The 14129-nt window shown below is 42.7% G+C and overlaps 1 protein-coding gene across 1 annotated transcript in view; it reads right to left on the reverse strand.

Moving 5' to 3' along the window:
• Positions 1 to 14129, reverse strand: part of LOC114662746 (zinc finger protein 501-like) — a 58462-nt gene that overhangs the window by 20306 nt on the left and 24027 nt on the right. The window contains exon 2 of the mRNA XM_028816395.2: positions 5393 to 5861. Coding sequence (XP_028672228.2) covers positions 5393 to 5848 — 456 coding nt within the window. The 5' untranslated portion in view covers positions 5849 to 5861. The remainder of the gene's footprint in view (positions 1 to 5392; positions 5862 to 14129) is intronic.

Genomic DNA, 14129 nt, shown 5'->3' on the forward strand with positions numbered 1-14129 from the left:
TGCTTTTCTTTTCTTCGCACATGTACAGCTAACACAAAGCTGGATTTAGTACAGGGGCCCAGCATTTAGAATTGCTAGGCAAGCATCTTAAGACAAGACAAGTTAAGAACACCTGCAAATGGGCAACGTGCACTATTTTTGTGTGTTAGAGTCAGCATGAAATTGTATCCTCTCTTTGCCTTGTTTGGAATTGCATTATTCACCTAAGTGGGGGCCTGCACATGGAAAAAGAGTATAAAGCCTTGGAACATTGCCCGGCACACCTTTGAAGCTGACGGATGGATGGGAGATACCATCATCCAATCTTGAAAATCCTTCCAGTGCAGCGACGAAAATGGCAGACTGTATACATTGAGCTCCCACTTTGGTAATAGTCTTGTCATGGCTTCCTCGTCTGTTATGCCGTGTAAATCGTCATTAAAGATTTAAGTTATTTCTCTTAATACCCTAGAATGACAAGCAAAAACAGATTTTAAGAAATCTCTGCAAATTAATTTGAAATAATAAACTGAAATATCACATTGATCCAAGTACTCAGAGCCTTTTATATTACACCTGAATGGTCTACCCTATTCTATTAATCATCATTGAGATGCTTCTACACCTTGTTTGGAGTTCAACTGTGGCCAAAGCAATTAATTTGACCTGATTAGGAAAAGCACAGCTGAAGATGTGAATCAGAGCAAAAAACCAAATCTCAAAGTCGAAGAAATTGCCTACAGAACGTAGAGACAGAACTGTATCCAAAATTCTTAAGTGGAAGAAGTCTGAAACAATGACGACACCCTGCAAAACTGAAGAATTGTGGGAAAGGTATAACGTCAAGAGAAGTGGCCAAGAACCCCATGATCACTCTGGCAGAGCTCCAGAGAACCTGTATGGAAATAAGAGAAACTCCCGGAAGGACAACCATCACTGCAGCACTCCACCAATCTGGACTTTATAACAGGGGCCAAACATAAGTCTCTCCTCAGTAAAAGACACATGGAACCCTGCATGGAATTTGCAAAAAAGACACCTAAAAGGACTCCCAGACTGTGAGAAACAAGATTTTATGGTTTGATGGAACCAAGATAAGCATCAGGTCTGAAGGAAACAATGTTCCTTTCATTACCTGTGCAATACAATTCCAAATGGTGAAGCATGGAGAGACATCATAATAATGCTGTCAACCGACGGTCTTCATCCAGTCTAACAAAGCTTGAAAGGATCTGCAGAGAGGAATGGCAGCAAATCCCCAAATCTAAGTGTGTGCAGCTTACTGCATTAATACCAAGAAGACTCCAGATTCTAACTGCTGCCAAAAGGTGCTTCAACTAAGTTCAGAAATAGGGATCTACAGTTAGGTCTATAAATATTTGGACAGAGACAACTTTTTTCTAATTTTGGTTCTGTACATCACCATAATGAATTTTAAATGAAACAACTCAGATGCAGTTGAAGTGCAGACTTTCAGCTTTAATTCAGTGGGGTGAACAAAATGATTGCATAAAAATGTGAGGCAACTATAGCATTTTTTGAACACAATCCCTTCATTTCAGGGGCTCAAAAGTAATTGGACAATTGACTCAAAGGCTATTTCATGGGCAGGTGTGGGCAAGTCTGTCGTTACGTCATTATCAATTAAGCAGATAAAAGGCCTGGAGTTGATTTGAGGTGTGGTGCTTGCATGTGGAAGATTTTGCTGTGAACAGACAACATGTGGTCAAAGGAGCTCTTCATGCAGGTGAAAGAAGCCATCCTTAAGTTGCGAAAATAGAAAAAATCCATCTGAGAAATTGCTAAAATATTATGAGTGGCAAAATCTACAGTTTGGTACATCCTGAGAAAGAAAGCAAGCACTGGTGAACTCAGCAACGCAAAAAGACCTGGACGTCCATGGAAGACAACAGTGGTGGATGATCGCAGAATCATTTTCATGGTGAAGAGAAACCCCTTCACAACAGCCAACCAAGTGAACAACACTCTCCAGGGGGTAGGCGTATCGATATCCAAGTCTACCATAAAGAGAAGACTGCATGAAAGTAAATACAGAGGGTGCACTGCAAGGTGCAAGCCACTCATAAGCCTTAAGAATAGAAAGGCTAGATTGGACTTTGCTAAAGAATATCTAAAAAAGCCAGCATAGTTCTGGAAAAACATTATTTGGACAGATGAAACCAAGATCAACCTCTACCAGAATGATAGCAAGAAAAAAGTATGGAGAAGGAGTGGAACAGCTCATTATCCAAAGCATACCACATCATCTGTAAAACACGGTGGAGGCAGTGTGATGGCTTGGGCATGCATGGCTGCCAGTGGCACTGGGACACTAGTGTTTATTGATGATGTGACACAGGACACAAGAAGCCAAATGAATTCTGAGGTGTTCAGAGACATACTGTCTGCTCAAATCCAGCTAAATGCAGTCAAATTGATTGGGCGGCGTTTCATGATGCAGATGGACAATAACCCAAAACATACAGCCAAAGCAACCCAGGAGTTTATTAAAGCAAAGAAGTGGAAAATTCTTGAATGGCCAAGTCAGTCACCTGATCTTAACCCAATTGAGCATGCATTTCACTTGTTGAAGACTAAACTTCAGACAGAAAGGCCCACAAACAAACAGCAACTGAAAGCCGCTGCAGTAAAGGCCTGGCAGAGCATTAAAAAGGAGGAAACCCAGCATCTGGTGATGTCCATGAGTTCAACACTTCAAGCTGTCATTGCCAGCAAAGGGATTTCAACCAAGTATTAGAAACAAACATTTTATTTCCAGTTATTTAATTTGTCCAATTACTTTTGAGCCCCTGAAATGAAGGGATTGTGTTAAAAAAATGCTTTAGTTGCCTCACATTTTTATGCAATCGTTTTGTTCACCCCACTGAATTAAAGCTGAAAGTCTGCACTTCAACTGCATCTGAGTTGTTTCATTTAAAATTCATTGTGGTAATGTACAGAACCAAAATTAGAAAAAAGTTGTCTGTGTCCAAATATTTATGGATCTAACTGTAAATACTTGTGTCAATGTCATATTTCTTCTTTTTATTTTAATACATTTGTAACAATTTCTAAATTCCTATTTTCACGTTGTCATTCTGGGGAAAAATAAATGTAAATGATTTTAGCACAAGGCTGCAACATGGCAAAATGTCAAAGAAATAAATGGGTCTCAATGTTTTCTGAATCCATTGTGTGTGTATATGAGAAAGGCTGCAATATAGTGGATCGGTGGCCAGCTGGCAAGTCTTCTGCATGGCAATCTGCTAACACACTGTTACTCTAGCGTTAGAAAGTCACTGATTTGGAGGGTTTCCAGCTTGGAAAGATATGGTTTGTAGCTCTCCTCTTTCGAGATGATACTGATCTCATTGGACTTTGATCTTTGGTACACACTGGAACAGCTCACAATGAAGTGTGAGCCAGCCTGGATAAGAACTTGCACCTCCACATTTGAGGTCATGGTCCTCTCCCAGAAAATAGTGGCATGTTTCCTGCAGGTAATGGGTGATCAAATGCCTCAAGTTCAAATATCTTGGGGTCTTGTTCATGACTACGTAATTGTGAGAGTGACTAACAAATTGGTACTGGCCTTTGTATGTGAAGAGGGGCCTAAATCTGAGATGCTGATTTCCTCCATTCTCATTTAGAGAATTAAATCATGAGCATAAAGAGCCAAAAACAGGTTCTTTTGCAGGGCTGCTATTTTCCTGACAGAATAATTATCTTGGTAATCTGGGAGGACCTCAGATTAAAACTACTACTTGAGGACAGCCTGTTGAGTTGGTTTAGGTGTGTAGTTAGGACACCTTCCTGATGTCATTCATGGGCGGTGTACTGGACATGGACCACTGGGTGAATAGTGGAGGCAAACCCAAGACACGCTGGAGAGATTATATGTCTCAGTTGTCCTGGGAGCTTCTGGGTATATTCCCCAGGAAGATCTGGGAAATGTTACCAGGGACAGACCTACCTGCTCAGCCCACCTCAGTGTGTCACTACTGTGATCTTCACCATGGAAAATGAAATAATGAAAAAAAAATCACAAATTTTATATTATATACACATTTGTACACATACGTACTGGCCACCATATCAAGACCAGATTCATCTGCTCATTGACGCAAGCAGTCTCCTCCTCCAAACAATCATACAAATGGCTTCAACTTAATATATAGTATGAAGATTTGGTAAAGTTATTAAAATGGGAAAGATGCATGATCTAAGAAAATTTGACCACGGTATCATTGTTGGTAGTGGTTACAGGATCTCTTTTTTATACATTACAGTATCTAGAGGTTATAGAGAATAGTGTGATAAACAAAAAAAAACACCTTAATGACAAAGGCCAGAAAACAGCAAATCCTGTTTAAGCTAACAGAATTCACATAATAGCTCTTTATAACTGTTTTGTGAGGATTGGCGTCGCTGAATGTACAAGGTATTGAACTATGCAGCAAATTAACGATAGCAGCAGAAGACCAGAGCCGATTCTACTCCTGTAGGCTAAGAACAGGAAGATGAGGCTACAGTGGGCACTGGATGAGTAAACATTGGAAACTGCCTACTTCAACAAACCTCAGTTTCTGTTGTGAGAGGCAGATGGTAAGTTCAGTAATTGGGGTACACGTAATGAATTTATATGCCCATATTTCCTTGGGTCAATGGTACTGGAGATTTGGTTTGGGTAAGGGCAGCATAATGGTGGACAGTATGTTTTTCTGACACATATTTCGCCTCATCATACAATCTGAACATCGTTTAAATTCCATACCAAACATAAGCAGAGTTGCTGACTATGTGCATCCCTTCATGGTCACCGTCTACCTTTTATACTGCTAGGTCTAAAAGCCCACATCATCTCAAGCTGGTCCCTCACAGCTTATTTCAATGACCTGCACATTCCCCTGATCTCCATTCAATACAGCAACTTACAGATGAGGTGGAATGAGAGGTTCACAGCAGGGAGGGCGATGCCATAAAATTTATAAAACGACTCTATTCAGTTCAAAATCCCTTCTAGCAGCTAACTGAATCTACTGTATGTCTCAAAGGATTCAGGCTGTTCTGGATATAAAAGTAATTCTATCTGGTACTAACAAAGTGTCCGAGTGTATACAAACACAAACACAGGTTATTGACAGTTATAGCTATTACATCTCTTGTATTGGATTCTTCTTGTAGTCTCACCACTTTCAGATTTGTATTATACTCACAACTGAAAGAGAGCAGAATGTCAAAGGGCTGCAGTGTCATGAGTTGGCAGCTGCTACTGCATTAATGAACATCCTTAATTAGCAAAACACCTCTTCATTCTGTTTTTTTTCCGCTCGGGGACTCCAAGTACTTCACTAACAATGTCAGCTGTGTTTGCTTATATGAGTAATAACCAACTCTAAAAATAATGGCCTACCTGGAAGCTCGGAAGGTTTTTAATTTCCTTTTGACAGATTTCACATTTATACACGGCCACTTTCTTTTTCTTAGATACTGTGTCCATTTCCTTTTCCTCACTGCTGTCCCTGCCTGAGGCCTCACGGCTCATGGAGTTTTCAAGCTTTCCTGTGCTTGCAGTATGCTCCAGCGTAACTGCCAAATCATCCTCAAGGTGTTCTTTGTTCCACTCCGTCTCCCCGGTTGGAATGGGAAATTCATCATATTCATTTTTAATAACAATCTCTGTGTATTCTGACTTGATAGGCACTTCCACATATTCTGCTTTGATTGATGGACTGTCAAGGGACAATTCTGATTGTTGTATTATCTCTACTTTCACACTTGGATGCAGTGAGTAGGAAAACATTTCTTCTTCTTCTTCTTCTTCCTCTTCTTCCTCCTCCTCCTCCTCTTTCTTCACACATATCTCCATTGTCCTCTATACTCTAGAAATCACACAAAAAAAATAAAAGAGACAGTGCTGGGATTCATTCACTCAAGCTTCATAAACACCGACAGAGGTAATATCTGGTTATCTGTTTTGTTAACTTCTTAAAATGTATACCACAAAGAGATAAATAACATTTAATGCTTATCAGAAGAAAAAGTAACATTTTCTAAGTGACAGATTTTTTCATTTTATTTTACTTTTTTAAAGAGATGAATTGCTAATTAAATAAACAGCTCAAAAAAATTAAAGGAACACTCTGAAGACACATCAGAACTCAATGGGAAAAAAAATCCTGCTGGCTATCTCTACTGATATGGACTAACTAACGTGTTAGGAACGAAAGGATGCCACATCGTTTGATGGAAATGAAAATTATCAAGCTACAGAGGGCTGAATTCAAAGACACCTCAAAAATCAAAGTGAAAAAATGATGTGGCAGGCGAGTCCATTTTGCTGAAATTTCATTGCAGCAACTCTAAATCGTACTCAGTAGTTTGTATGGCTCCCACGTGCTTGTATGCATGCCTGACAATGTCGGGGTATGTTCCTAATGAGATGACAGATGGTGTCCTGGGGGATCTCCTCCCAGATCTGGACCAGGGCATCACTGAGCTCCTGGACAATCTGAGGTGCAACCTGGTGGGGTCGGATGGACTGAAACATAATGTTCCAGAGGTGCTCTATTGGACTGAGGTCAGGTGAGTGAGCATGGGGGTCAGTCAATGGTATCAATTCCTTCATCCTCCAGGAACTGCTTGCATACTCTCGCCACATAAGGCCGGGATTTGTCGTGTACCAGTAGGAGCCCAAGACCCACTGCACAGGCATAGGGTCAGACATTGGGTCAGAGGATTTCATCCCGATACCTAATGGCCGTCAAGTTGCAGTAGTCTAGCCTGTAGAGGTCTGTGCGTCCCTCCAAGGATATGCCTCCCCAGACCATCACTGACCCACCACCAAACTGGTCATGCTAAACGATGTTACAGACAACATAACGTTCTCCATGGCTTCTCCAGACCCTTTCACGTCTGTCACATGTGCTCAGGGTGAACCTGCTCTCATCTGTGAAAAGCAACAGTGGTGGAGCTGCCAATTCTGGTATTCTATGGCAAATGCCAATCGAGCTCCACGGTGCTGAGCAGTGAGCACAGGACCCACTAGAGGATGTTGGACCCTCAGGCCACCCTCATGAAATCTGTTTCTGATTGTTTGGTCAGAGACATTCACACCAGTGGCCTGCCTGCTGGAGGTCATTTTGCAGGCTCTGGCAGTGCTCATCCTGTTCCTCCTTGCCCAAAGGAGAACATACTGGTCCTGCTGATGGTTAGGGACCTTCTACGGCCCTGTCCAGCTCTCCTAGAGTAACCGCCTGTCTCCTGGATTCTCCTCCATGCCCTTGAGACTGTGCTGGGAGACACAGCAAACCTTCTGGCAATGGCACATATTGATGTGTCATCCTGGAGAAGTTGGACTACCTGTGCAACCAAACTCTGTAGGGTCCAGGTATCGCCTCATGTTACCAGTAGTGACCTTGACCGTAGCCAAATGCAAAACTAATGAAAAAACAGAAAAGATGAGGTGGGGAAAATGTCAGCGGCCTCCACCTGTTAAACCATCCATTCCTGTTTTGGGGTCGTCTCATTGTTGTCCCTCTAATACACCAAAGCAGCTGAAACTGATTAACAACCCCTTCTGCTACTTACAGTGCATCCAGAAAGTATTCACAGCACATCACTTTTTCCACATTTTGTTATGTTACAGCCTTATTCCAAAATGGATTAAATTAATTTTTTTCCTCAAAATTCTACACACAACACCCCATAATGACAGCGTGAAAAAACTTTACTTGAGATTTTTGCAAATTTATTAAAAATAAAAAAGTTGAGAAAGCACATGTACATAAGTATTCACAGCCCTTGCCATGAAGCTCAAAATTGAGCTCAGGTGCATCCTGTTTCCCCTGATCATCCTTGAGATGTTTCTGCAGCTTAATTGGAGTCCACCTGTGGTAAATTCAGTTGATTGGACATGATTTGGAAAGGCACACACCTGTCTATATAAGGTCCCACAGTTGACAGTTCATGTCAGAGCACAAACCAAGCATGAAGTCAAAGGAATTGTCTGTAGACCTCTGAGACAGGATTGTCTCGAGTCACAAATCTGGGGAAGGTTACAGAAAAATTTCTGCTGCTTTGAAGGTCCCAATGAGCACAGTGGCCTCCATCATCTGTAAGTGGAAGAAGTTCAAAACCACCAGGACTCTTCCTACAGCTGGCTGGCCATCTAAACTGAGCGATCGGGGGAGAAGGGCCTTAGTCAGGGAGGTGACCAAGAACCCGATGGTCACTCTGTCAGTGCTCCAGAGGTCCTCTGTGCAGAGAGGAGAACTTTCCAGAAGGACAACAATCTCTGCATCAGTCCACCAATCAGGCCTGTATGGTAGAGTGGCCAGACGGAAACCACTCCTTAGTAAAATGGACATGGCAGCCCACCTGGAGTTTGCCAAAAGGCACCTGACGGACTCTCCGACCATGAGAAAGAAAATGCTCTGGTCTGATGAGACAAAGATTGAACTCTTTGGTGTGAATGCCAGGCATCACGTTTGGAGGAAACCAGGCACCGCTCATCACCAGGCCAATACCATCCCTACAGTGAAGTATGGTGGTGGCAGCATCATGCTGTGGGGAGGTTTTTCAGCGGCAGGGACTGGGAGACTAGTCAGGATAAAGGGAAAGATGACTGCAGCAATGTACAGAGACATCCTGGATGAAAACCTGCTCCAGAGTGCTCTTGACCTCAGACTGGGGCGACGGTTCATCTTTCAGCAGGACAACGACCCTAAGCACACAGCCAAGATATCAAAGGAGTGGCTTCAGGACAACTCTGTGAATGTCCTTGAGTGGCCCAGCCAGAGCCCAGACTTGAATCTGATTGAACATCTCTGGAGAGATCTTAAAATGGCTGTGCACCGACGCTTCTTGCCATCCAACTTGATGGAGCTTGAGAGGTGCTGCAAAGAGGAATGGGCGAAACTGGCCAAGGATAGGTGTGCCAAGCTTGTGGCATCATATTCAAAAAGACTTGAGGCTGTAATTGCTGCCAAAAGTGCATCGACAAAGTATTGAGCAAAGGCTGTAAATACTTATGCACATGTGATTTCTCAGTTTTTTTATTTTTAATAAATTTGCAAAAACGTCAAGTAAACTTTTTTTCACGTTGTCATTATGGGGTGTTGTGTGTAGAATTCTGAGGAAAAAAATGAATTTAATCCATTTTGGAATAAGGCTGTAACATAACAAAATGTGGAAAAAGTGATGTGCTGTGAATACTTTCCGGATGCACTATAACTGACCAGATCAATAGCCCACAAGTTTCAATGACTTGATGCTATACTCTCATTAAAAAGGGTTCCTTTAATTTTTTTGAGCATTATATATTCAGATGGAGAAAAATTAGATTTATTACAAGCAAATATATTGAAATACTATGTCACTAATACAACAAGAACAAGTATCTTTTTGTGCACCTTGTGGTAATATAGAAGCATCGGTGCTTAAATAATAAAATGTAAAGTGCAGCTGAAGAGGAACTCATCACATTTGGCCGCGGTGGACACATGTCCTTTTGTTTCCACATCCTTACAAGCTACATTTTGATTCTGCAACATATAAACACAGTCAGAACTTCAATGAAGCTCCATGAGAAAACATTAAAAAGGTGTGATGATACAGTTTCACTACATGATTTGACCCTAAGATTAATAAGCATGGAATTCTTCTAAGAAATGAAAAGTGTTGAACATACTTTGGTTGTGTATGAATATTTTTAAAAAATCATTTTAAAAGGAGTTTGCATGGTGGGTTCTCCCCGTGTCCATGTGGGTTTCTTCCTACGGTCCAAAGACATGCTGCTTAGGTGAACTGGCATTGCTAAACTGGCCCTAATGTGCGTGTGTGTATATGTGTGCTGTCCTGTCCTGGGGTCTCATTTATAAAACTTGCGTACAAATATTTTGAGCCTCTTTTCCCACACAAACGTAGAGATTTAAAATAGAAAACTTGACGGGGGAACATGCATGCATTTATGGCAACTCTTGACACTTGTGTATGCAACATTTCAAAGACACTGGGAAATGATGCCACCCTTGATCAAGCAGGGAAATGTAGCCAAAGCAGTTAAATGACGACGTACGTGTATAATAATTCATGTGACTTAGCCGTTATTATAATGTGCATTGACATGACAAACAAATTAAATGAACATGATGTACACATTGTAATTTAGGAACCTTTTAAGAAGGCCAATGCCTGCACATTTGCAATGAGGAACTTTTTTGTTTTTGGGTCAGTTTATATTGGCTATCTGTTGTTACTTCTCAGCGAAAAAGGCCGATAGGTCAGGCATATCTCAGTCAAGCTTCACTCCATTATGGCTGCTGTGCTAAAAGCCATTTAGCTGATTGAGATAGATAGATAGATAGATAGATAGATAGATAGATAGATAGATAGATAGATAGATAGATAGATAGATAGATAGATAGATAGATAGATAGATAGATAGATAGATAGATAGATACTTTATTAATCCCAGGGGGAAATTCACATATTCCAGCAGCAAAAATATTAAATTAAAGAGTAATAAAAAAAAAAAAAAAAAAAAAAAAAAAAAAAAAAAAATGCAGATGAAAAAACAGACAATGACTTGAATAATGTTCAACGTTTACCCCCTCTGGTGGAATTGAAGAGTCGCATAGTTTGGGGGAGGAATGATCTTCTCAGTCTGTCAGTGGAGCAGGACAGTGACAGCAGTCTGTCACTGAAACTGCTCCTCTGTCTGGAGATGACACTGTTTAATGGATGTAGTGGATTCTCCATAATTGATAGGAGCCTGCTGAGTGCCCGTTGCTCTGCTACGGATGTCAGACCGTCCAGCTCTATGCCAACAATAGAGCCTGCCTTCCTCACCAGTTTGTCCAGGCGTGAGGCATCCTTCTTCTTAATGCTGCCTCCCCAGCACACCACTGCGTAGAAGAGGGCACTCGCCACAACCATCTGATAGAACATCTGCAGCATCTTACTGCAGATGTTGAAGGATGCCAGTCTTCTAAGGAAGTACAGGCGGCTCTGTCCTTTCTTGCACAGAGAATCAGTATTGGCAGTCCAGTCTAATTTATCGTCCAGCTGCACTCCTAGGTATTTATAGGTCTGCACCCTCTGCACACAGTCACCTCTGATGATCACGGGGTCCATGAGGGGCCTGGGTCTCCTAAAATCCACCACCAGTTCCTTGGTTTTGCTGGTGTTCAGTTGTAGGTGGTTTAAGTCGCACCATTTAACAAAGTCTTTGATGAGGTTTCTATACTCCTCCTCCTGCCCACTCCTGATGCAGCCCACGATAGCAGTGTCGTCAGCAAACTTTTGCACGTGGCAGGACTCTGAGTTATATTGGAAGTCCGATGTATATAGGCTGAATAGGACCGGAGAAAGTACAGTCCCCTGCGGCGCTCCTGTGTTGCTGACCACAATGTCAGATCTGCAATTCCCGAGACGCACATACTGAGGTCTGTTTGTAAGATAGTCCACGATCCATGCCACCAGGTATGACTCTACTCCCATCTCTGTCAGCTTGTCCCTAAGGAGCAGAGGTTGGATGGTGTTGAAGGCGCTAGAGAAGTCTAGAAACATAATTCTTACAGCACCACTGCCTCTGTCCAAGTGGGAGAGGGATCGATGTAGCATATAGATGATGGCATCTTCCGCTCCCACCTTCTCCTGGTATGCGAACTGCAGAGGGTCGAGGGCGTGTTGGACCTGTGGCCTCAGGTGGTGAAGCAGCAGCCGCTCCATGGTCTTCATCACATGTGATGTTAGAGCGACAGGCCGGAAGTCATTCAGCTCACCAGGATGTGATACCTTTGGGACTGGGGTGATGCAAGATGTTTTCCAAAGCCTCGGGACTTTCCCCTGTTCCAGGCTCAGGTTGAAGATGCGCTGTAGAGGACCCCCCAGCTCTGATGCACAGACCTTCAGCAGTCGTGGCGATACTCCATCTGGACCTGCTGCTTTGCTGGCACGAAGTTTCCTCAGCTCTCTGCTCACTTGCGCTGCTGTAATTGTGGGTGGGGATGTCTCTCCTATGTTGGTATCAGCAGAAGGATGTGTAGAGAGTGCAGTAATCCGAGGTGAGAGTGGGTTAGGGTGGTCAAACCTGTTAAAGAAGATGTTCATTTCGTTTGCTCTCTTCACGTCTCTCTCGATGGTGGCACCCTGCTTCGAGCTGCAGCCAGTGATGATCTTCATCCCATCCCACACTTCCTTCATGCTGTTGTTCTGCAACTTCTGCTCCAGCTTTCTCCTGTACTGCTCCTTCGCCGCCCTGAGCTGGACTCGGAGTTCCTTCTGCACGCGCTTGAGCTCATGCTGATCACCGTCTTTAAAGGCCCTTTTCTTCTGGTTCAAAAGGCCCTTGATGTCACTTGTAATCCATGGCTTGTTGTTAGCATAGCAGCGTACTGTTCTTACTGGAACTAAAGTGTCCATACAGAAGTTGATGTAGTCAGTAGTGCAGTCAACAACCTCCTCAATGTTCTCACTATGTGATCCCTGCAGGATATCCCAGTCTGTAGTTCCAAAACATTGTCTCAGAGTATTCTCAGCCTCCGGGGTCCACTTCCTGAATGATCGTTTGGTTACAGGTAGGACTCTCACTTTTGGTTTGTAGTGAGGCTGAAGCAGAACCAGGTTATGATCTCCTTTCCCAAGCGCAGGCAGCGGGGTGGCACTGTATGCGTCTTTAACGTTTGCATACAGTAAATCAATAGTCTTATTTCCCCGGGTGTTACAGTCCACATACTGGGAGAATGCAGGCAATGTTTTGTCCAGCGTCACATGGTTAAAGTCTCCAGCGATTAGCACAAGCGCCTCAGGGTGCTGCGTTTGTAACTTAGCAACAGCAGAATGGATGATGTCACTCGCTATCTCCACGTCCGCCCGAGGAGGTATGTACACGATGACAACAATGACGTGTCCAAACTCTCTGGGCAAGTAATAGGGACGCAGACTTATGGCCAACAGTTCGATGTCCCTGCAGCAAGTGGAGATTTTGACTTTAACATGTCCAGAGTTACACCACCGTGTATTAACATAGAGAGCGAGTCCTCCTCCTTTGTGCTTCCCACAGGTACTTGCGTCTCTGTCCGCTCTAACGGTGCTAAACCCGGGTAGCTCCACATTAGCATCTGGGATGGTGTTAGTTAGCCACGTTTCGCAGAAACACAACAAACTGCATGCTCTGTAAGTTCTGACATTTTTCACCAGCGCAGCCAGTTCGTCTTATTTGAGATTGAGTTCACATTCCCCAGAATAACAGAAGGCACCGAAGGCTTAAAACGCCACTTTCTCGCAAGCTGCTTCATTTTAAGCTTAGTGCCGGCTCTGCTGCCACGATACCGCCTTCTTACCTCGTCGGGTAAATATGGAACCACACCGGCACTGGCATTTGTTCTCAGCGCCCATTCAGTTTTTGTATGGTGTGGGTGTATAAAATATATTTTTGCCAATATAAAAAGGCAATATGACATAGCACTGCTATTTTAATGAAGGCAACCAGTGAGAATGAAGCTGCTTTTGTTAACTATAAGCTGCCCCATCCCATTAACGCACAAGTCATATGTGATGTGGCTGACAAACATCACGTCTCTGTGGCTTTGGTCAACCCCTGATTCATTTTATTTGAGGCAAACTAGCTATGGCAGACCTCAGTGTTTCATATGTTCTATACCAATTGTTGTATCAGAAATCACGTGCCAGGTAATAGTGATTACCTGCTCAGATGATGGTACCATATGACTTTTCTGGACCCCCAGAGGGCAGAGAAGGGGCACTATGTTGCCACACACAATCTTGATATTATCAGATGCACAGCACAGGTAGATGCTCTTGAATGCAGGTGGCGTGGTCTCAACACATCAGGAGGAAGACTGCTTTACCATGGCGTTCATTAACACACATTTACAAGATGATTGTGATTTATAAAAGTAAACTGCATAGAAATGTGTGTGCACCAGATTTTATAAATCTGATTTTTTTTGGCATATGCATATTCTTGTTTTTATGGCATGCACCTACAGTGGTGTGAAAAACTATTTGCCCCCTTCCTGATTTCTTATTCTTTTGCATGTTTGTCACACAAAATGTTTCTGATCATCAAACACATTTAACCATTAGTCAAATATAACACAAGTAAACACAAAATGCAGTTTTTA

Source organism: Erpetoichthys calabaricus, chromosome 12, assembly GCF_900747795.2.
Source record: "Erpetoichthys calabaricus chromosome 12, fErpCal1.3, whole genome shotgun sequence".
NCBI lineage: Eukaryota > Metazoa > Chordata > Cladistia > Polypteriformes > Polypteridae > Erpetoichthys > Erpetoichthys calabaricus.